Source organism: Callorhinus ursinus, unplaced genomic scaffold (assembly GCF_003265705.2).
Source record: "Callorhinus ursinus isolate GAN/ISIS: 27379988/994484 unplaced genomic scaffold, GSC_fseal_2.0 scaffold57, whole genome shotgun sequence".
Lineage (NCBI taxonomy): Eukaryota > Metazoa > Chordata > Mammalia > Carnivora > Otariidae > Callorhinus > Callorhinus ursinus.
In genome coordinates, this window is record NW_027397119.1 from 1538398 (window position 1) to 1564358 (window position 25961).

The following is a 25961-nucleotide window of genomic DNA, read 5'->3' on the forward strand; positions in this document are numbered from 1 at the left end:
CAATTCTATTCAATGAAGTTTGCTAGACATTTTTATCCCTTTCAATCTAAAGCAAGAACTAAAGTGCTTATAATTAATATACAACAGATACAGTCAACAGGCAGGACTAAAAATCAAGACTCCTGGAGCTCTGACTTTATACATATATTTTTTAGGTTATCTTAAATTACCCACGATTTTTCTTTTATAAAAAATGTACATGCCCATAATTTTTAATATGTCAAGCTACAATTAAACTTGAAGTCATAGTGGGGTTTTTTTTGAATGAATATTTCTTGAAATTCTAAATAGAAATACCATGAGCTATTATTTTGCAAACTTATCCTACCACACCCATTATAGAACATCCACCTCTTGGAATAAAAATTTAGTTCACACTCTCTGCTGATGTAATCCTTGGCCTCTTGCTGAGATTATAAGTAAAGGTGCCAATTTTGGTTTTAGTTCTTGTAATGCAGAAAACTCTTTCTATGAGAAACTGAACTGTGAACACTGGTTCTTTTCACACACAGAAAGCCACCAAACAGGCCTCACCAAATAGCAATGAGTTTTGATCACTCCTAGTCTAGTCCACTTTGGCATAAATGGCCTTAAAGAGAAAACACAATTTCCTGAATCTCTTGTAAAGGATTTTGCTCAATAAACCAGAAACTACATGTTGTCATTTGATAAACTCTCTCAGTTAAGAAGTAATAATTCTCTTGAATAAATTATCTCATGCTTTCTACATATTCCAATACAATACATTATTGTATTGGAATATGTGGAGACCAAGAATAATTATAAAAACAGCAGTGGTTTATTTGTAAAAGCAGACTAAAATAAATTCCACAAAGTTAGATTCAACCTTTGGTCAGCTAAAAAGTAGACCTAAAATAATTCTCTTTCACTGAAAATTTTCTTTAAAGTATGATGTAAATTCAGCAAGTCTCCATCACTTCTCACTGTTGATTCTTCTCAGCTTGGTGCCACCAGTGATCTCTAATTTCTTCATCCAATAACCTTTTTTTCCAGTCTTTATCATATTTGACTTTTCTACAATGTGTCACATTTCATTTATTCATATAATATACATTTATTCAGTATCTACCATGCATGAGACACTTGGGATTAGAAGATGAAAGTGATCCTCCCCATGATCTGAGGAAGCTCAGGTTTCTCCCTATACCACCCCTGCGCACAAGTATCTTCCTGAGCTGTCTGTGTCCACTTTATCTAGCTCTCCTCCCATCTTTGTCATTTCTTTTCAGGCTGCTTCATGATTCCTTCTCTACAAGCTTTCTCCATTTGGTGGTCCCAGGGTTCTTTCTGTCTTTAGCCTTCACTTCTCCATGGGGAATCCAATCTCATTGCTAGACACAGTAGATGAAAATCTGGGCACTCCAGTGAAAAATGAGAGGTTCAGAACCCAGGTCAGCTACTTAATAGCTATGTGAAACCATGTCATCATCCTCTCCTAAACTCCAGTCAGAGGTTTCCTCCTACTTAGAAGACATCCCTACCAGAATACCTGGCATATCCAAAACTGAAAACATCATTCTTCCTTCAAAATATGTTCCTCTCCCTAATGCCTTTTTCTATGCTGTCATGCTTTTTCCCAATCTAACTTTTTCCAAACTTTAGAATCAGGCAACAATTTTTCTTTCACTATACACAAGCACATCAGAAACTAGTTAAAACCACATGGACCTCATGTCTGCATTCACCAAAATGACCACTAGACTGCATTGTTGTCTTTTCTGGTCAAATAGGCTAAGGGTAAATATGTGTTACCATTTAGTACTAGCTTACCAAGATAAACTGCAATGTTATCCCTTGTCTAGAAAAAACACATATGAATAAACTGGTAACTATGTATTTGAATAATAATTTATAGAATAAGCAATAATTAATATTTTAATGTAGCATTTATCATCACAATTAGTTAAAATACTTAATTTTTAACAACCATCAAGTTAATTTTTGAAATCCGATCTATTTAAAGGCCAATCATTAATCAAGTGTACTACTTGAAACATTTCTAGGAAATAGCATACCTAACATTACATCTTTAAGATTTAAAAAGCCTAACATATGCAAAGTCTATTAAAATGCACATAATTAATCTTACCCAAAATGAAAATATATCTAATAAATCGTACTATTCATCTGGACTCTTTTAGCTCTCCCTTAACATACAAATGCATTCCTTTTCCCCAAAACATAGCAGCTGGGAATGAAAGGAAAGATTTCAAATGATCATTTTCACATCATATTCCATCATCTTTTCATCAGTTTTTCCTAGCTTTTCTTTGAGCCCATTCTTTTACAAGAGGTCTCTTTTTAGATCAATCCATATTTCCATAATCCACACTGCTGTTTCCTCCTCTTCTCCCCAGGGTGGACTAACCCCCACATCCAGAACTATGGCTTACAACTGTCATTAAGCCTTACAACAATAACAAGATAACAAAAGAACGGGTGGGGATGAGGCTAGCTCATACCATATGTTGATCAGGTTCAACACTTTCAGCTAATAGAGAATATTTTTTAAACTTCAAAATTTTAATAGTAAAATGTTTTTATATCTACTTATTCTCCCCAATTGTATTTTAGGCTTACGTTTTCAACATTAGTAAACAACCTGGCAGTATTACTTTAGAGCTTATCTATTAATAATGTACTGAAATGGGGAGGGAAAATAGAAATAACCAAACAAAAAGAAGGTGGCAACTTATGGTTAGTTACTGATTCTTGTAACCTACAAGCCTCACTCAACTTATACCAATTCCTAAAAAAGAAATTTCCCTCAAAGGTATTTTTTAAAGCAGTATACAATTATAATAAGCAAGATTATTTCAAAATAACATATTCCATGTGAATTAATATTGACTTTATGTCACTTTTGAAGAATTTTAATTTTTCCATCAAGTACATCTGAAAATGTTACTTTTGTTTCCATGTTTTGTTTCATAGTTACCTAATCTTAAGTTCTTTTTCAACTAAAAATAAAGAAAATTTGAAATGTAACATTTTGAACTGGCAGACTTTCATGCTTCTATCTTATATTTAAATACTTTTTTCTTCTCCTGACTTCCCAAGAACTACTTCTGATTCATCAGCCTATGTTATGTCACTTTGAAAAAATTATTTCAACTGTTTTCTCTGAAAGATTTAAAACCTCTTATAGAACTGATTCCAAATTTATTTCATCAAATGATTATTGCACATAATAAAAAGCAATTTTTTGTGAAACCACAATTATCTTTTTCAATCTGCATCATCTATTATTATTATTTAATTTCTGTAGGTTGCTGAGTAATGCCTGATGTGTCAGAACTGGTCTGAATCATTTGCATAGTTAGAATGTAATAATTTCACTGCCATCAAAATAAATATAAAAACCTCATCTCTAAGAGCTCATTAAAATAAAACTTATTCACCTTTAAGCAGAAAAATAAGGTCATTTTCTTCAGGGGCTCACATTTTATTATCTAAAATGTATACTCTTTTCAATAGGAGTTTGCTAGATTGCGTAATTCTGTTTCCCAATAAATATTTTAGCTATAAACCAAAATTTCTAAAATACCACGATTTTTTCCAAATTAGTTTCCCTGTTACAATAAAATTTTAAAACTTTAAAACAGTGGAAAATATAAGATAAACATGCAGGTAAAATAAGAATGTGATTTCATTTTGCCTCAAGCTTTCTAACACTGCATCTACAAAAGAAACAATCCTGTCTATATAAAGAAAGGTGGGAAGAGAAAAAAAACCTAATTATGATGATTTTCTTAGATTTAATTTTAAGTACTTTCCCACATGCTTGCCACTTATCTACAATGTTTTATTCTGATTCTTCTTTAGACACAAGAATGCACAAGACAGCTAATGCTGTATCTACATCACAAATTAATAAGAAGTAATTGATATTTTAGGGTTATTTAGATAGGTCACCGATAAAATACTGACATATGAAACAAAGTATGCAGGCATGATATAATTCTCTTATATCAACCATATCTCTTTATAAAATTTTATTTAATTAAAAAATAAATCAATTTGACTTAGAAATATGTATTTATATATAATATACATGCTTATAGGGGCAGTGAAATAAAAATTAGCCATCACACATCAAAAATTGGTGCAAGACATTTCATTCTTTCCATTTAGAAAAACATAGAATACAATTAGATTATTTTGTGTGTGTCTGATATGATCCACTGATCATTAAATACGACATAATCAAGTCCAAACAAGCAAAAAAATTCTAATTTTTTATATATTTGCAAAATTTAAACATTTATTTTGAATATATTAAGATTTAATAGATTATTTCCAAATAATTTACATCTTCTTTATAACTGATGTAAGAAGCAAAGTTACAAAATGTCCAGCTATCAGTCTATCTCAATTGCAAATCATAAAGACTTTATATATTGTTCTGACCAAATCCTCTTAAAATCATTAAGAGAAGAAATACAGTTGACCCACATTGAACTCCCATGCAGTTGAAAATCCACATATAATTTTTGACTCCCCCAAAAACTTAACTACTAAAACTACCATTGACTGGAAGCTTTATTGATAACATAAACAGTCAATTAACACATATTCTGTATGTCATATGTATTATATACTGTATTCCTACAACAATGTAAGCTAGAGAAAAGAAACTTTTTAAAAACATAAGAAAGAGGAAGAAATACATTGATAGTACTATACTTTATTTACTGAAAAATATCTGCAAAAAAGTGGACCTGTGCAGTTCAAACCCATGTTGTTCAAGGGTCACCTGTGTTTTTTGAAATGATGGATGTGTAAAAAGATTTTTTTTAAATAAAGGACAATTCTTCCTAAACCATGCAGAACAACCATTAGACATCATTGAACATGAAAATTGTAGACAGTGTTGAGTATATTTGTTTTGGAATCTGCCAACTAGCTGGCTACCTGCAGTTATAAAAGACCTATGAAGATATAGCTGAAGGGTTAAGATTTAAAATGTTCTTCTGTTACTGTATAATACATAGTTTCTTACTATTATTCACTCTTAGAACTGTAATTTAAACTGTTTCCAGATAATTCCTACAAAGATTTGCTTAATTAATGGAGTTTTTACTATTGTTGTATTTAAAATTACTATGTAATATGTACCCTTTTCTCAAAGCATTTCTAAATGCATTTTTCTCACCTAGCATACTAGTTTGTTAACATATGTTGAATTTTAATTGTTTTATCCTTCTATAGAAAGAAAGAGAAAAGGAACACACAAGTCAGGAACTCATGAACACAGTCTTAGTGTTGCCTAACCTCTCTGCTAAGCCGTATCTTGTCATTCACAATTGGAAATCTTTCTAAACGTAATACTCCACACCACTCTGAAATCCACTCCTCCTAGATTATCCTAGAAATGGGACCTGGGAAAAGCCAGGGGCATGGTGTAAAGGATATTTGATCATGTCCTCTCACTTGCTGAATGCCTACCCAAGTGCTTCATATAGACCTTAATCTCTACAATGAATCCTGTGAAGTAACTATCATGTCATTCATTGCAGAGGATACTTGTTTCATGGAACAAAGCACAGAACTGACAAAATTCAAACTCCAATCTATGCTATAAAAAATATATAAAGTCTTCTTTTTTTATTTTTATATGATTTTATTTTTTTAATTTTATTATATGTTATGTTAATCACCATACATTACATCATTAGTTTTTGATGTAGTGTTCCATGATTCATTGTTTGCATATAACACCCAGTGCTCCATTCAGTACATGCCCTCTTTAATACCCATCACCAGGCTAACCCATCCCCCCACCCCCCTCCCCTCTAGAACCCTCAGTTTGTTTCTCAGAGTCCATAGTCTCTCATGGTTCGTCTCCCCCTCCGATTTCCCCCACTTCATTTTTCCCTTCCTACTATCTTCTTTTCTTTTTTTTAACATATAATGTATTATTTGTTTCAGAGGTACAGGTCTGTGATATTTAATACAAGAAATAAAATTCTAAAGTCTCACGCTATCACTCTACTTCAGTGTCAAATCATGAAACAAGTTCACCGTTCTGTCTTCCAATACACTAGGGTGCCATACTGTGACACCATACACACACACACACACACACACACACACACACACACACACATATGGCAGTGTCTTGTACTCTTATCCTTTACAAAAGGACCAAATTAAGGCAAATACTCAGTGGTCAGGAATAAGGTTTAAAGATCACCTACCATGCACTCTTCCTAAGCACCAGCATCTTCAACGGAATCTCAGAATGTAATCAAAATATGGGACCAATGCTACAACTACATTCTCCTCCTAAATACTCTTCTACTGCCAGCTTAGAGACCTGTAAACCGCTTTCTCTTCAGTGGTACCCTAAAAGCTGGTCTCCGATAACCCTCAATCCCAAAATAATCAATGAAAATTCATACTCTTCCAGCACACCAGATCAACTGTCATTATTCCATATATACCAACTGACAACAAATCTTGGTGAAGCAAGAAACAATAATGTAAACAGGACCTATGCAAAATATCTAGAACAAACTTCTCTCTCTCACATCCCATTATCCCCTTTTTCTCAAGTCATGCCAGTGTAGGAATGACAATCAAGACTTTAACATTCCCGAAACTGAGTCTTCCTAGAATACTGTCTTTTTTCAACCTAGCCCCTACCATCTGTTCTTCATTCGTTCCACTCTCAAAGAGGGAAGCACATCTTACCATTGCTGTCCAAAGCTAAGCCTTCCACTTAGAATTGTTATGCAGTCTCAGCTGAACCACCACAGAGCCTGTATGTACATCAGTACCATAGCTCATACAGTATTGTATTATGATTAATTTAATTTTGTCTCCCCTACTGGAATATGAGGTCCTTCTGAGCTGGGAACTTCTTATATTTATCTTTATTTACCTAGTATTAGAAAAAATAATGCGTAGTGTATAACTCAGGTAACATCTGTCATCTTGCCATTTCTGCTAATTCTTGCTATATAAGAGATCAACTTTTAGCTTCTGTCTTCAATCTTTTCTTTTAAAGTGGCTTCTTGTTATTCTATATAAACATGGTTTTCCCCCCTTAAGCCTTTTAATCCTAGAAGCTACCAAAAGTATACTACATATTGCCACCACCAAGAAAATTAGTCAAACTTACTACCTCCTCTTCCTCACTAACCACTCAACTCTTAAGCTTGTTTAAATGTGTGATGTCTTCCTTCCCAGAATTCCTACATTATATTGTTAGTAACTTTTATGGCATTAATACCCAGCCTTCTGTTGGAATTATATGTAGAAGGGAACACTGTAAAAACATGAAACAACCATTTGCTCCTGCATCCCCCATTTATAGAGGAGAAAAATGAAATTCAGAGAAAAAAAATTATTTCCTTAAAGTCATACACTCAAGTTAGTCTTCTGTCAAGTAGAAGACAGAATGATAGTTTGTTCACTTTTGATTCCAGCCCAATCTTCCTTTGCCTAGTAAGCTTCCTAGAAAGTAAGAACGATACAGCTTTGTTTACAGCCTTACGTTGCCAGACCAGTACCTTGCAAAATAAAAAAGTATTATATAAATAATTTCAAGACAGTTTTAGCTACATGCTAATTGCCTAGGTTAAGTTCATTTATTCAGTATTTGGCAAAATTTTTCATCTCTTATAACAACCAAAAACATAACTAAAAAGGCAAAAAGGCCTTGCAAAATACAGCATTACTTTAAGCAATCTATTTTTCAACTTCCTACATATCTGTATTGTCTGTTCACTATATACATTATACCTAAAAATACCACCCAAATTTTTGGTATTTGTGAATCTACTGCATCTATAATTCAGAAAGCCTTTCCTTATTGAATTATTGTGAAATGTTTCCCTAACTCTGGAGAGTATCAATAAAATAGATTATAAAGTCTCATAAATTAAAAAAATTCTTGCACAGATGTTTATAGCAGCTTTATTCATCACTGCCAAAACCTGGAAGGACACCAAGATGTCCTTCAGCAGGTGAACAGATAAATAAATTGTGGTACATACACACAATGGAAAATTATTCAGCACTTGAAAGAAATGAGCTATCAAGCCATGAGAAGACATGAAGGAACTTTAAATACCTATTATTAAGTGAAATAATCCAATCTGAAAAGGCTATATATTTTATGATTCCAACTGTATGACTTTCTGGGCAATGCAAAACCATGGAGACAGCAAAAGGATGAGTGGCTGCTAGGGGTGGGAATGGCAGGGAGAGATGAATACTCAGAGCACAGAGAATTTTTAGGGCAGTACAATATCTGTATGATATTATAATGATGAATATATGTCGTCATACATTTGTCTAAACCCACGGCATGTACAACACCAAGAATGAATCCTAAGGTAAACTACAGACTTTGGGTCATTATGATATGTCAATGTATGTTCGTCCTTGGTAAAAAGAATGCACCATTCTGGTGAGTGATGCTGATAATGGGGGAGGCTGTGCATGTCAGGGAGCAGGGGGCATACTGGAAATCTCTGCACCCCCTCTCAATTTTGTCATGAACCATAAAAACTGCTCTAAAAAAGTCTTTAAAAATGTTTTTAATAAAGGATCTCTGTTCTGAATGGCTTATAGAGAGGTATGTACATAAAGTGAATATCCCTAAAAGTCCTATAGAATAAGGAAACTGAACTTCCAAAACTTCAAATGGGCTAAACCTCAAAAAAAAAGTTCTTAGAGAATTCAAATTCACATAATTAAGGTAGATGGGCATACTCATCTAAGTTTATCATTTTGGTTTAATAAATATAGCTGTCTTCTCTGATTTATCAGTGTTAAATATAATACAAGGGTAGATTTATTCTACTTGGGCTTTTTTTCCTAAACTTACGCAGGTGTACTGAACAAATAGGCTAACATGATACAATGTTTAAGGTTATTTAAAAAATGTAAATTTCTATTTAACTAAACTGAATCATTATTCTGGTAAACTTATTTCAAAAGTAATTATATTTTGTTACATATCTGCTTAAACATAATTACATTTTGTTATATACCTGCTTAAACATAATTTCCAAAATCTTAGATTACCAAAATATTAAACTGGTATTAAATCGAGTAAATTAATGTATAACTATGGGATATCCAGGTAATTTCCAAGATAGAATACTAAAATATTGATTACTAAGCATAATTTAAGTCTATGTGCTTCTTATTTTTGTATGCTATAAAATGGTTATGCCTTTGGGTCTTTTTAATGAATGTGCTAATTTTCTCCACTTTACAAAAATGTTTATGGGATGTGTATGGTTTCAGAAAGTTGTATTATGGGTATTCATGAGGTCTGGTCATCTGCTAAAATGCTTGTGCATGACAGAAAGTTCTCAGTTATCCACCCCTCAGAGTTTTTCTTTTTCTTTGAAACAGAAGTTAGTTACTTAGGTTAAAAGTTGTAATTAATGAGTGGTTAAGACTACACTAGGAACAAGAGCATTGGATAAATACAACTGTGTATATACTTTTGTTTTCAAAGAATAGTTTTGTCTTAAAAACAGAAATTCTTGGGCTTTTTTTTTTAACCTCTGTATTCTTGGAAGTTATTGAGGAGTGAAGAGCTACTGTTTATATAATCATATATAATTGAATACTGAAACTTACTGCATTAGAAAATTAAATTTTTAACAGATATATGAATTCATTTGCGAACAGCAATCATGGATGCACTGCATGTTAAAACAACATAAATATGGTGATGATGATAATGAAATTAGTTTGGCCTTGCACATCTCTGAAGTATGTCTTAAAGTGTCAGTTTGTTTTTAAATCTGAGAGCGCACAATGAAACAAAACTTAAAATGTAACTTTTGTTTGTCTTTTTTGATAATACCTGACTCTGAAAAGAAGCTATGAAAATTGTTAAAATTCACTCAACTTTGATGGGTTTGTTTCCTTCGATTATTGATTAATGCATCTGCCTACAGTGTAAAAAGTTATTTTTACCTCTGTATGCCTCTGAGGTAGCTGAACTGACATCACTTACATAACTTTCAGGCCATTCCAGTGGACTAAGGCCAAACTTCCAAGACTCATTATAGTCAAGAAGCAGAAGGTTTCATGAGACTGTTAAGTTATCCTGTGGGTTAAGAGAATAATTTCTGCACTTAGTCCTGAGTTCACTATGTCTTTTTTTTTATTATGTAATGTTAATCACCATACATTACATCATTAGTTTTTGATGTAGTGTTCCATGATTCATTGTTTGTGTATAATATCCAATGCTCCATGCAGAACATGCCCTCTTTGTTATGTCTTTTATTACTGAAGGGAAGAAAAAGTAAAAAAGTTCATTTATTAAAGAACTATTCAATAGTGTTCCTGACCATATTTATTTTAAATATTTCATTGTCACTTTGATTAAACAAATAACCAAGTGTTGCTTCTTGGATCCCATCTTAGTCAAACATTCCAATCTTCTAACAACTTTTTAAATTTTGCCTTCCCAAACTCAGATTCTGAATATAGAAAAAGTAAAAAACTTCCAGGATATGTTTTTATAACTAAAACTATCTTGGAGATTTCCTAGAGGTTCCTTGAAAAGCACAGAGATATGTTCTCTTACCTTATAAAATGAGATGCTAGAAATAATCTGGTTCGTTTGATATGTTATTATTATAAGAGATGCACACAAAATGCTGGAAAATGAGAAGAGATGCTCAGCCTGCCCTAGGGTGAACTTGTATATATGTAAATTTTATGAATATGAATATTTCAGAAATCATATGCTGTATAGGAAGTCCCTAGAGAAACACCAATACCCTTGCTGTCCATAATATGTTTTACTCTCCAGAAAGAATGATAAAATCTCTTGTGAAATTGTTAGGTTTTCCTGTATTTATTAGAGTCCTGGCAGTACTTTGCTCAATGATATTAGACAACAATAATATAATGTCAGTTATAATTTCAGTTATTATTTAAAATGTTTACTTGGCGGCACCTGGGCGGCTCAGTCGGTTAAGTGTCTACCTTCAGCTCAGGTCATGATCCCAGGGTCCTGGGATCGAGTCCCACATTGGGCTCCCTGCTCGGCGGGGAGCCTGCTTCTCCCTCTGCCCCTCCCCCCACTTGTTCTCTCTCTCTCTCTCTAAAATAAATAAATAAAATCTTTAAAAAAAATATTTACTTGGCCATAACCTTTACTTCTTTATTTTAAATCCCTGGCATCTTCTAGGCCAGTGGTTCTCAACTGGGTATGCCCATCAGACTTACCCATGAAGTTCTACAAAAATATATTTGTCTAGGCCCTACTCCAGACATCCTCAATCTCTTTACTTGATATTCTTGGTATATTCTTGCTATATTATGTCTCAGGATTATTGTAAGCTATATCTCAAGATTTTTCCTCAAATTTTCTCAAATTTTCTTCACCCACTTTTATAAATCAGATATAACTTTAACTCCTTTGAAAACAGTCTTGGGTGCCTGGTGGCTCAGTTGGTTGAGTGTCTGCCTTCCGCTTGTGTCACGATCTCAGGGTCTGGGAGAGGGAGATCTCCCTCTCCTTCTGCCACTCCCCCTGCTTTATGTTCTCTCTCTGTCAAATAAATAAAATCAGAAAGAAAGAAAAGAAAGAAAGAGAGAGAGAGAAGGAAAGAAGGAAGGAGAAAGAAAGAAAAAGAAGAAAGAAAGAAAGAAGAAAGAAAGAAAGAAAGAAAGAAAGAAAAGAAAAGAAAAGAAAAGAAAAGAAAAGAAAAGAAAAGAAAAGAAAAGGAAGGGAAAGGGAAAGGGAAAGGGAAAGGGAAAGGGAAAGGGAAAGGGAAAGGGAAAGGAAGGAAGGAAGGAAGGAAGGAAGGAAGAAAGAAAGAAAGAAAGAAAGAAAGAAAGAAAGAAAGAAAGAAAGAAAGAAAGAAAGAAAAAGTCTTACTCCTTGCTCTTTGACACATTTTCTCTAAAACCTTTTTGAGTGGCTTTATTATCTTTTTCATATAACAGAAACAATCGAATTTTCTTTTTCATATTTTATTTTTATTATGAACCCTTACCAGACGTTTCACATTTGCTTTTGGGTTTTGTTCTTTTGTTTTTGTTTGGTTTGGTTTGGCTTTTTAGCGAACTGTATAATTGACATACAATGTTGTATTCATTTCAGGTATTCAACATAGCGTATCGACAATTCGATACATTATGCAATGCTCACCATAATCAGTGCAATTACCATCTGTCACCATACATTATTACAATATTACTGACCATATTCCCCACCTGTACTTTTCATCCCTGTGACTTATTTATCTTGTAACTGGAAGTCTGTACCTCTTAATCCCCTTCACCTATTTTGCCCATTCTCCCCAGACCTTTCACATTTGAAAATTATTGGTAATAAATTAACCATAACCATTAAGCCTCTATCATCTATAGGTAGCTTAGTTTAATTTCTGATGCTTGCCTAAAGGCTCTGCTATAAGCTACAGGCCAGAGTTCGTGTTTTTAACAAAATAGGTCAGTCTCAAAGCCTTGGAAAAAGGTTGTATCAGGTATTTCAAACTACTGACACTTCAAAGAACAGACTACTGGTAACAGGCCTTGGAACTGACATCATTTAGATAATTTTCAGGCCATTCCAGTGGACTAAGGCCAAACTTCCAAGACTCATTTTAGTCAAGAAGCAGAAAGTTTCATGAGGCTGTTAAGGCAAAATCCAGCAAAACAATAATTAATTGCTTTGTACTGAATAATAATGAGGAAAATTTTATTGTTTAAAATATTATTGATGCTGTTTTCATGATCTATTTTCTGGACATATAAAGAAGCCCTCCTCTTCCTACACTGTCTGTAACCTACAACAATTTAGTAAACTCTGCTTCTATAAACTGAAATACTTTTAAATCACATCTTATTCTCACTTGATTCCCTCCCTCCCTGAATTCAGAAACTCTTAAGTCCCTTCATTTTTCATAGCAATATTTTTTGCATAAATTCAATAAGTCTTTCATTTTACTACTATATAACTGGAAAACTGATTGCACAACCAAGGTCTTAAAGTGTCATTTTGAGAAAGATGCTTGTTTAATCATCCATGCCAAGGCACTTTTAAGGATCAAAGGTTAGCTACACTTATGGAGCCTACAAAGTCATCCCAGAAAAAGTGGCCAGATGCCTGGTTGACAGGGTCCAAACTTAAACGTGTTAAAGAGGGTCCCTTCCTCATAGACCAGGAACTTTAGCAAATTTCGTGAATCTTGAGAAGAATTAACCAAAGTTATAGGCAGTATATGTAAAATCTGGGAAAGATATTTGCTTGGACCTAGTTTCCTAGCTTTGGGATAGTAAGTAAAGAGAGGCTTCTAAAAATCTAATCTGAAATTCCTTATGAAAACTTTCTTGGGGGGGCGCCTGGGTGGCTCAGTCATTAAGCATCTGCCTTCGGCTCAGGTCACGATCCCAGGGTCCTGAGATCGAGCCCCGCATGAGGCTCCCTACTCAGCAGGAAACCTGCTTCTCCCTCTCCCACTCCCCGTACTTGTGTTCCCTCTCTAGCTGTGTCTCTCTCTGTCAAATAAATAAATAAATAATCTTTAAAAAAAAAAAAAAAGAAAAGAAAACTTTCTTGGAAAAAAGTTAATTTTGTAGACATGGCAATTTTTCTACACTGCATGGTTCTAGGTGGGTAAAGTAAATTCACGGAGGCTTGTAGCCTAAATTAACTCTCTTGCTGCACCCATGTAAATAATCAGGTCAAACCCTTAGAAACATGATTTGTTTTGTTTTCTAGAATAATCTTTCTTTGAAATTTTTATGCTTGTAAGAGGAAGAAGAAGATTATAGGAAAAATTTTTAAAAGATTGAATTGAACCAAAAGATTACTGGTTGTTTTCACTGGGAAAAAAGCCATTGCCTAACACATTCTTCTAGGGGCTCTGTGACTTTCATTGTCTTGAAGCTATTTTACAACTCTGTAAATGGTAGCAATACAAATAATATTTGTCCACAGACATGTCTCATAGAGGGACAACTGACTGCCCTCCTCCCTCACCGCTCCCCGTGTGGATAAAGCCACTTCTACGTCTATTTGTAAATTTATTACAGCATTCCTGATTTATCTATACAATTCTGCTACTTTGAGCTCTCCTTTGAATAGGATGCAACATTTTACTCACACCCTCATCAGATAACGAGTTTAAAAAAAAACTTAAAAATGAAACGTTACATTTGTATTAGAGTCATGATTATATCTTCTTTTAAAAATTATTCTTTAATATTAGCCTCAGAGTCATTTAGTCTAATGGGGTAAATAGAAAGTAAGGAAAATGACAGATCTAATAAGTGGCATAATATGGGAAGCATAAAATGCCAAGGGAACTCCCAGGAGGTGCATTCAATCTAGGCCTGTGACATAAAAGAAAAGGTTTCTTGGAGGAAATGACCCCTAAGCCAAGACTAGAAAGACAGGCAAAAGGGAGTGCAAGTAGGAGATTAGCATTTCAGACAGAAAGACACATGTTCAAAGACAGAATATAAATAAATGGTACAGAAGAGAAAATAATGTTCACTATAAAATACAGACCATTTCTTACATGGAGAAAGTAAAGGGATACAGAGAAATGGGAGGCTAAAGATGTAAACAAAAGATGTGAAACAAGGAACCTGATCACATTGAGAAGGTGAACCTTATCCTGAAGGCATCAGTGGGGAGCAGCGAGTTTGCACGAGTCTTCAGGATTATGGGTTCTGGAGTCAGCGTCTGGCTTGGAATAATGGCTTTACTACTTACTAATTGTGTGACCTTTGCCATGTAAATTAAGTACTTTGTAGTTCTGTCTCTCTTCATCTGTAAAATGGGAACTGTAGTAGTCCCTTCACTTTTAGAGGCATTATTAGGATTCAGCGAGCTCACACAGGCAAAGCACCTAGACAGTGCCTGGCACACTGTAAGGAACCAATGACAGTAGTGATAGGAGAAGTGGTATTTGTTTCTTAGGGAGATCATTCTAGCTACACTGTGGAGGGTAAATTAAATAGGCACAAAAACAGAAGAGTTAGGAAGATACAAATTAAGGAAAGGACCCTAGAAATAAAGAGAAGTGGAGAGACTGACAAGACATAAAAGAGGCACAAAAATAGGGTCTGAGGACAGACTGGGAGCAGCTGAGTGGGGGAAAGAGAAGTAAAAAATAAACACAGAGTCCTTGGCTTGGAAAGGGGCTTAAGTAGGAGCATCCACTGAAATAAGACACACCAGAACAACCAACCCCGGTTACTCAGGTAACAGGGCAGGCATACTAATACAAAAATGAGTCTGAATCACAAAAGAGGAATACCTCAAAATACCACAGCAGATAAAACATTTTATTTGCATTATGGAGAAAGTACATCAGAGAAAAGGAAAAGGGCATCTGAGGCATATGAAATGGCCCAGAAGCATGAAAGGCCTGCAGTTTGTGTGAAAATAGGAAAAGCACTGCAAGACTGAAGGTAAATAGGACATATGAGCTGGGGTCAACTCTTCATAATCTTCTTTCCTATCCAAATGGTCTTAATGATTTCTGATGTCTTGGCCATTACTAAAAGATCATGGTTCCATGGTCCTATGACTTCTGCTGATAGCCATGCTGATAAAAAGAAATCTTAAACACAGTTTAAGATTTTCATAAAAATGACAAACTAAAAAGTAACAGTTTTGCCAGTTAAACAGCAGATATCCACTGTAGTCATTCATCAACTAATGGCACAGAAAGCACACATGACAGAAGAATTTCTACATATTAGTACTTCTTATGCTATTAAATTATAAATCTTCCTGAAGGTCTATAAGCAGTAAAATTCTCAAACTTGTTATTCACCTACAAAAACGATATTCTATATAAAGCAGTTTTATCTATGCCTCATCGTAAGTTAATAAACATTCCTGGCCTTGCAATACTTCAACAAAGCTACTGGTTCACACTTATGGAGTGTTTTCCACATGCCAGGCGTGGTGCTAAGCGCTTTACAGACTTCACATCATTTCATGCTTACCCCGTAATTCTGTCAGATCAGTAAAATCAGTCCCCTTTTGCAAATGAGTAACTAAGAGAGATTAAGTCCTTATCTAAAGCAACACTTCACACAATCTATAAATATAGAGTTAGTATTCAAACACTTACCTCTTTGATGCCAGCATTTATAAGATTTTATTTCTGACCCCTCTCTAAAAGTGTATTTTTCTCACAAAGATTGACTCCTCTCACTCAAGAAACACAGACTAACCATTGCCCGAAGAGGGCCTGCTATATGCAAGCAGTAAAGCTATAGAAACATGAACCATGAATATGACAAGCAGAGAGTGGGGGAGGGGGGGAATTAAGCATTCTGAAAAAGAGCCTGAAGCCATTAAGTATAAATGTGAACAAAAGAGAACTAAGGGCAATGGAGAGATTACCTTGATAGCAGCAAAAAGAAACAAAATTACTCTTTTTATACAGAAGCTGTGAACCTCTCACAGATGTATGAAGGAATACTGCTAGTATCAGTGGCATGGATGGGAAGACTTGGTCTGCGTTTATCTTCTCAGCCAGAGCCCTCAATGTATTTACAAAACATAAATCTGACATCAATTCAGTCTATTTAGCAATCCTCAAATTTGCTCACAGCTTTGTATTTCCTCAGGCTTGTAAACACGTCTCCATTCTTCTCCAATCCCCAAAGTCCCATCCACCACTTACACAAAGATAATTCGACATTTCTTGGAGGGACAAAAAGCAAATTCATCCTCTTGTCACTATTCCTCTCTACCCCATACCCCACAGAGCACCCCTGCATGCAGCCTCTTTCCTCCTTCCCCCTTACACTCATCTTCGTTTTCACTCCTAATGTAACCAACCCTTTCAGTTCCTTCTGCTGCCCTCAGCTGAACTACTAAAATAGCCAACTAATTTCCGTGTTTCCGGTTTATCCCACAACCAATCCACAGGGAAATCTCTTCCCGACTAACCTTCCTAACATACTTATTTTGCTATAGCACACTCTCCTCAAGTTCATCTGAAGGACCAACTCTTTAGCAAGGCCTTTAATGTTACCCAGACCTGGCTCCATTTACATTTACAGTTTCATTTCCTACTTCCCTATACAAAATTCGCCACTGTACCCCCCCCAAAAAAATCAATTTACAGCCCCTGAAATGTGACTTTGAACTATCCCACTGGTTCTACCAACTAAAGAAGACATACTCGAGGAGCCTGTAACAAATCAACAACTATGATGAACCAACAACTCCATGTAGTAGAACCAAAGGGTAATGAATTGATACTATTTCTTTGGATTAAATAACACAATGATTTCAAATTATAAAGATAATGAGGGGAAAAGAACCGTTCTGATAAACTATTTTTACAAGAGCTAAAATAAAATAAGTGAGTAGGATCTGGGTCAGCATTCCAAGCAGAAAGAATATAGCTTCATTGCTAATAGCACATGGTTTTGAGTTAGACAAACTTGCCTTCAAATCTTAGCTCTGCCTCTGATAAGCAATGTGATCTCAGATAAGTTTCTTAACCCTCACTCTGGGGCATGATTCTATCTCCTAGCAGTACCGGGTGAGTTTGAAGATAAAATGAATTACGCACATAAAGTACATAGCATACTGCCCAGTGCATGGTAAGAGCTAAACAAAGAGCTTATTAATAATTATTATTACTGAAGCAAGTATCAGATCCAGTGAAAAGGCTGTTTAGCAAGAAGTAGACAGTATACTAGTAAGTGCTAAGAAAGATGAGAAATATACACAGAGTACTTAAATCATCTGTAGTATTCAGAATATTCACCAGAAAGCATACAGCAAAACCATTCTTCAAGGCCCTTGGCTAGATTCCCATATGAAGTTTGGTTTCTTCAGATATAATGTGAAGTGTTTAGACAAAATGGTATCTAAAGCTCCTTTCAATCCTAACCTTCAAAAAAGTGTATAAGAATTGCTATGAACTAGAATTCTAAACATTCATCACCATTACCCAGTTAACTACTTTTACATTTTACTAGGTATACAAAGGCTTATTAATGTTCTACTGGCCTCACAAATTTGGAAAACAAAACAACATTTCAGTCCCAACTAAAAAATCCCCATCACCAGTTTATCAGTCACAGAGGGACAGCAATAGTCTCGCTGAAAAATTTCCTGTAGCTGAACTCAACAAGTACCTGATGCCCCTACATGAACCCAAAGTGAGGAGTCTTCAAATTTCCTAGGAATTCTCAGGGGCAGTTTAAGAAGTAGAAAATAAAACACAACAGAAAACATGACCTGGACGGGAGGTTTGTTCTTGGGTCAGTGGACAAGAAAGAATCGAGAATACCAAGAGAAGAAGAGTATTTCAAAATGCTAAATGAGTCAATAAGGCTCTAACCTAACTATACATTACTTTAAAATAAACCCAATTATACATCATATATCCAAATCATATCTTCACTGTAGGGACCTCTTTTGCATACTTAAGATACTTATAAATCTATTCTTTCTCTAAAGAGCTAAAAACAAATTAAGAGTGCATACCCGTCTTTTTATGTGAAAAATAGTCAAGGATTGCATTAGATTGAATTAATAGTTAACATGCGCATTTACTGGGACGCCTGGGTGGCTCAGTCAGTTAAGCGTCTGTCTTTGGCTCAGGTGATGATCCCAGTGTCCTGGGATCGAGTCCCATATTGGGCTCCTTACTCAGTAGCAGGAGCTCTCCCTCTGCCTGCTGTTCCCCCAGTTTGTGCTCACTCTCTCTCTGACAAATACATAAATCTTTTTAAAAAATGCCCATTTACTGATTTTTTTCAGTGTAACTTCCTAGTCTTACATATAGATTTTCATAAGTAGAAAGTTATCCTTTCACATATCAAAATCACTTTCGGTATACTTATTTCTGAATGAACTGTTTTAAACAAATATTTTTCTGTATACTTATTTCTGAATGAACTGCTTTAAACAAATACTTTTGTCAGCTTTCAATTTTATAAATTAGGAGAATTTTAAGAATCGTATCTGTGAACTTATGGTTAAGCTTATACTAGTAAATTTTTTAATTTTAACAGTGACAAGAGTGTTTTATACCATTTCTTTGCAGGCAAAAAAATAAAAATATGTTCATCAGATTTCCATAAAAACTGAAATCTGTATTTCAACCATGTATTATACAATTTATTTCAAAATGATAAATCTATAATATAAAATTTTAAAGATTTTTCTATTTACATACATCATGTCAAAATAACTCATAATTTTGGTCATACTAAATACTTAAGGAACTATAAAAGGCTATAATGCAAAATACAAATGGAATAAACTCATTCTGAAGTCTCATTTTCTTTTAAGAAAGTAAAGCTACAGATAAGAATTACATAAAAATAAGAAAATATCATCAATTCAACATATATGTAAATGATTCAGACATCACTGTAAAAGGAGAGAACTAACCACTTATTTACAGCAGTTACTACTTCAAGTAGACAGAAATAATAGGAGGGTAATTCAACAAAGTATGGTATTGTCAAGGTTTTTTGATGGGAAAAATTTTTAAATGTTTCCAAATATGGTCCATTGATAGATTAAAAGAGTGTAAGAATATGCTGAAACTGTAAACATTCAGTTCTTACTAGTTTTAACATAAAGGCTTCCTCATCACCCATCTACTTGGTAACTTTAAAAGATTTTCCATATACATTCTGCACACATGGTGATTTTTTCCTCACAACTGGTGAAGAGAAAATATTGATAGCAATTCATGTGTAGTAGTAGTTGCTGCAGTAACAGCAGTAATAACCATAGTACTCCAATTATAAACGTTTTTTAAAAATTATGTGGTTCCAACCTGGTCGCCAAAGTCCTCTGGGAATTTCCACAATACCACAGGATCTGTAAATAATTGACACATGGCATTAAACAGAGGCAAAAGAGCACATTACACCAACATTCTTGTTAAAACATTGTCAGAGATACTTTTTAAATAATTTTTAAATTTCTCTTTAAACATTTACAGTTGACGAGATTAAAAATAAAGGATTTTGATCTTTTAAGCATTTTAATGACCTTTGGGAACAGGAACAAATAAAATTAAAATAACTGTCAGATTATTAAAACTCATTATTTCTTTTCATAACTCTATTTAGATACTTTACATTTTAAGATTCTGAAATATGAATTTTCAGATTTAACTACACTTAACATATTGGTTTTAATTTGAAAAGAAAAATATAAATGTGGTAAATATGTAATATATTATATATATATCATAGTTCTTAAAAAGTAGACCAAAATATATCATCTTAAATTTCCATTTAAAATCCTAAATATTTATGAACACTGTAATAATGCTTGCTTTATATCAAAATTCACTTTTGAAATCCCATATTTGCAACTCTATGAAGTGAAGCCTTTTATAAAATAACAGATATAAGTTGGTAGTTCTAAGGCATCAAGCTTACTTAAAAACAACTGATTATTTGCAGGGCATTTTAAAGAAATTTTTCTAATATATCAAGTTATTCATATATAAAAACCAATGTTGTTTTATAAATATTCTCACTGATTTTTCATTTTCATCATTTCTCACAATATTTCTTTTCTACTTAGTATATTAAAAATAAGTCCTTTTAATTAGCACTAATAAATATTTTGGTTGTGTGCTCATTTCTTAATAGTCTCAAAAACAGGGCGCCTGGGTGGCTCAGTTGGTTAAGCGACTGCCTTCAGCTCAGGTCATGATCCTGGAGTCCCGGGATCGAGTCCCGCATCGGGCTCCCTGCTCAGCGGGGAGTCTGCTTCTCCCTCTGACCCTCTTCCCTCTCGTGTTCTCTATCTCTCATTCTCTCTCTCTCAAATAAATAAATAAAATCTTTAGAAAAAAATAGTGTCAAAAACAAACCTCTGAATATCTGTAGATGGGCTTTAAAAGGATAGTGTACAATGGATAATATTACTTCTGTAAAAGCCTTTGAAAGCTCAAGATAATATAAGTAACAAGTACCACTGATATAACAGAATTTGAATTCCACTCCAAGTAAAAAGGGCAGACCAAAGACATCACTTTATGTTCTCAATAAGTTCTATTTCATTATTTCCACTATTCCATGTTGCTTTTATAAAAATACAGTCCAAGAATGCGTAATTCCAGGTTTTTAATTCCAAAACTCAATAATTACCTAGCAACATTTTTAGTATGAGCTATCTCCTCTTGCTGTATTACTTATTAAGTTCAAAAGCATTTTTTTCAATTATTTTAAATTAAAAAGAAAAGAAAGCATACTTTCTATAATTAACCTTTTTACTTAGTAAGGAATAGAAGGTTCCCATATAAGTCAATATAAATAAATCATTTAAAACATCTTATATAAAAATAATGCATTACAAATTCACAATGATAATATTAAATATCTCTTCATGTAAAACAAAGTGTACATTTCTAAAATGAAGGACATGCATTATAGGTCACCTAAAAATACTCAAGACATGGAAGATTATGTTGGAAAATATATATGGGTGAGTTATGAGTGTGTGTTTTATTGGAAAATATGTACGTGTGAGTCAGTTTTACCAAAATGATAATTATCAAGATTTGAATCGCATAAAACAAAAGTGTTATGATGGAATCTTCATGAAATATTGGTATTATTTTGATAAAGTTAATATACTAATGGCCACATAAGTAAATCAATTATACAGAAATGCAGAATAGTTCTCTCATAAATAATGGAGTTAAAGAGTTTCAATGTGAATATTTAAAACATCCCTTTTGAACAACCTCAATTTTATAGTTGTCATTTAAGAAAATGTTTGTGATAAATTTCTTACACTTATGTCTTAAAACCAGCATGTTTACCTTGTACAGATAATGCTTTGCCCCTATTGTTCACAGCATTTACCCACGTATGTTCTATTAATTCACTTTTTCTCATCTTCTATTAATGCTGTTGTTTTTTTTTTCCAGTATTGCCTATTCTTTCACAGAGAGAAGGAACAAGTGAATTCATAAAAATAACATCTACTGGCTTATATTCAGTGAAAAATATCCTATTTCTTTTCATTAAATGAAATTTCCACTTCAGCAAAAATTTACTGTAACGTGAATCCATATTTTGAAATGGATTAACTTAGTTACTGCCTGTGTTGTTAGACATACACCGTATCTGACACATCTCTGTAGAAACTTTTCACAAGTACTGCAAAGGACGAAAAAAAATGGCTCTTAAAAAGAAATAATAACCTGATTCTCAAATGTATGCACAAAGACTGGATTTTTCTATTCCCTGAGAACTACTGTCTCCCTATCAGATCTGACCTGGAGGGCTTAAGTAGGTTTTCTGCTTGTTTTATGGATGGAAGGATGAGAACCACTGGCAGAAATCACTGCTGCTGGTGAGGTCTGAAGCACACTGCGTCCCTTCTCACCAATGCCTACTACTAATTCAAGAGAGACTCTGGATCTTAATTTTAAAGCAATCTTTGCCACCAACAATCTAGGAACCAAATAAATATGAAAGGAAGAATGCATGATTTGATTCGTGCATAAATGCAGTTAGTCTCTTATTTTAATAAGAGATGTTACAGTATAGGAAGGAAAATATAAAAATTTTTATTAAGTCAGTAAATTTGGAGTAAGAATATTTAAAATATTATTTGTGCATCACCATCACAAGTATTCCAAATTCATGACTAAGGCTTTTTTAAAATGTAAAGTGAGATAAATTCAGCAATTTTGTTTTTTTCCCCTTTGCAATCAGGTCTTTCACATTTTCCAGCCCTTCAATGAAAACAAGAACTAAAATAACAAAATATTAATGTGATTCAACTATTTTATTAAAAAATGGAAGGCAAACTTTTCAATTTGCATAAATGAATATTTATGAAATTCTGTGGAATTCACAGATGAACCTTTAAAATTATGCATTTGTAAAATCACAGTTCAGAGACTATATACTTTTGAAAGGTAGAATATATATTAGTAAGTAATATGATGGATTATACCTTTCAGTGTTTGATTTACCTGCCTTGCAGAATCAGGATTTTATGAATGAGAAAACCAAGGCCAAAACAAGGAGGAGTTTGTGTTAGTTATAAGGCTAGTCAATGGGAGAGACTAGAACTTCCTTAGTTGAGATCTAAAGAGCAGCTATTTTATTTTGTTTATTTGAGAGAGAGCGAGAGAGCACGCGAGAGCATGCACAAGTCGGGAGAGGAGCAGAGGGAGAGGGACAAGACTTCCTGCTGAGTGCGGAGCAGGGCTCAATCCCAGGACTCCAAGACCATGACCTGAGACAAAATCAAGAGTAGGACACTTAACCAACTGAGCCACCCCGGCACCCCAAGAGCAGCTATTTTTATTTTTTTAAAAGATTTTAATTATTTATTCGACAGAGAGAGACACAGTGAGAGAGGGAACACAAGCAGGGGGAGTGGGAGAGGGAGAAGCAGGCTTCCCGCCGAGTGGGGAGCCCGATGCGGGGCTCGATCCCAGGACCCTGGGATCATGACCTGAGCTAAAGGCAGACGCTTAACGACTGAGCCACCCAGGTGCCCCAAGAGCACTATTTTAAATAATTTCCAGAATCAGTACATTTCTCTGTCCTATTTAAGTTTAACTTATTCCATTCAAAACTCTATGCAGTCCTAAAGAAATAAGAAAAGTCCCTGCCCTCCAAAGCCCTATAGTACACATGGGGAAAGAGCTCTCTACTTTTTGTGCAAACTATTGTTTTAAACAAGGTATCCTGCGTAAATACTTGGGCACAACTTAAAAATTCACTGGCTTAAAAATTTTAAAAAATGTTCTAAATAAAGGAATAGTCATGTCTCTTTAATGTAAATGAGCAAGACTCATTAAGGAAAATGTGTAATATTATTCTTCCACCTATGGAGATACAATGCTGAACTAAAAAAATAAGGTCTCTATGACTTACAGAAAAGAAAGCATCTAAAACATATAATGCGATAAAATTTAATGACTGTCACACTAAACGGACAGGATACTACACAACAACATATGGAAATCTAATCTAATTTAAAGTCACTAAACAAGGGGCACCTGGGTGGCTCAGTCATTAAGTGTCTGCCTTCAGCTCAGGTCATGATTCCAGGGTCCTGGGATCGAGCCCCACATCGGGCTCCCTGCTCCGCGGGAAGCCTGCTTCTCCCTCTCCCACCACCCACCCCCGCTTGTGTCCCCTCTCTTGCTGTGTCTCGCTCTGTCAAATAAATAAATAAAATCTTTAAAGTACACATAAACTAACATGTCAGTTAGGCAAGCAAAGAATGATCTGGGTTCTAATGTGGGCAAGGGAGAACGTTCCAGACTGGAAAAACAATATGCATGATATCTTGGCAGTTAATAGAAAGCACAATGCAATTGAGAAACGGGGGGGGGGGGGGAAATGTAGTATATCCCAAATGTAGAGTAGAAGGGAGAGAATGTCAAGGGATGAAGCTAGAGAGGTAGAGGACAGACTAGAGTTTAAAATGTATTCTGGGTATCACAGAAAGCAATTAAAGCAGATGATGACATAAACCAAATGAGAAAAAACAACTAGAAATGTATAAAGAGTACAGCTAGAGTGTGTGTTGTTATGAAAGTCAAGGGAAGTGGGTATATCTAAAAAATTCTCAAATGTGGCAAAACATTAAGCAAAGTGACTACTAAAAAATGACAACTATATGTAAAGCATAAAGCCATAATAAAATCAGCTTCAGTGGAAGAATGGGAAGCAGAAGGCAGACTTAGGATCATGCAGTGAGAATGAATGAGGAAGGGCAGGCAGAGTGTATGGAGACAACTTCTTTAACAAAGACTGTACAAGGAAGAAGGTAAAGGTAGGAGGAGAGATGAAGCTAGACAGATTTGTTTTCTTTTAGTATGGTGCAGACTTGAACATGTTTAAATGATAATACTAATGAGCCAGCAGAGAGCGCAAGAGAAAAGAGAGGCTATCTGAGAAGGCAGGAAGAATGGGATCCTGACCAAGATAGTGAGATGAGCCTTGGAAGGAAGCTGGAGAATGTTTTCCATTGTTATAGGAAAAAGAGAAGATCTGAATCCAAGGAGATTTTAGAAGTGGTGGTGCAAAGGCAAAAGTTTTGTGTAAAAATTGTTAATTCTGTAAAGTAGGAGCAAAGCTCTCTGCTTAAAAGAGAAGTTGCTGGAGGCTGAAGGAGGAAGTGTGACTAACTTTCAGGCACTGTTGAGTACTTGATTTGGTAGGTATTCAACCTAGTGTTTCATGGCAACAATGTGGTATTTCCCCTACCATCATCCAACAGCTTAGGTGGAAGAGATAATTGGAAGATTCAGTCAGGGTTGAGGTTTTTGTCAGTCATGTGTGACGGGAAGAAAATTTAAACAAAAGAGTTGTTATAGATATGAATTGCTGATTTAAAGCTAATAAAATGGAAGTGAGGTGTTTTTTTCCCTCTAAAGTCCATTACTACGAAATGTTATACCAAATCATGCTAATGCATTTTAAAACAGCATATTTTCAGTAGAAAATCTACTGCATGTATCTAAAGACCGAAGGACTGAAAAATATGGTAAAATCAATGCATGCAGCATTTGTAATTATGAAATTAGGTGGCTGAAGTTCTGGTCTTACACTAATGAATAAAAATGCTTTCTGTCTCTGATTAGAGGAGGCATTGAAAAAGGTAAAATCAATTTCCCTCCTCTCCTGCCTATAGCCCACTCCTTCCCTCCCAAGTTTACCATTCAAATGTCATTTTCTACAGATGGCTATTATGTGAAAAATATTGAAAAGCATGGAATTAGCTAACTACATTTAAAATTACTTTTTCCAGCTTTATTGATAATTGACATATAACACTGTGTAAGTTTAAGGTGTGTAACTTGATTCAATAAACATATATGTGAAATGTTCATAATAAGGTTAGTTAAGATGACACACACCCTTGCATAATTACTAATTTCTTGTTTTTGCTGTGATTATGGTGAGAGCATTAAAGCACTACTCTAATAGCAACTTTCAAGAAGACA

The 25961-nt window shown here is 34.4% G+C and overlaps 1 protein-coding gene across 9 annotated transcripts in view; it reads right to left on the bottom strand.

Moving 5' to 3' along the window:
* The window catches only part of DENND1B (DENN domain containing 1B), a 267467-nt gene that overhangs the window by 183027 nt on the left and 58479 nt on the right, over positions 1-25961 (bottom strand). For 7 of the 9 annotated variants that reach the window (XM_073884623.1, XM_073884622.1, XM_025855135.2 and 4 more), the window contains exon 3: positions 19797-19840. In XM_073884623.1, the coding sequence (XP_073740724.1) occupies positions 19797-19840 (44 nt within the window). Of the gene's footprint in view, positions 1-19796; positions 19841-21803; positions 21923-25961 lie in introns of all 9 variants that reach the window. The other 2 variants (XM_073884621.1, XM_073884620.1) reach the window with 1 other exon arrangement.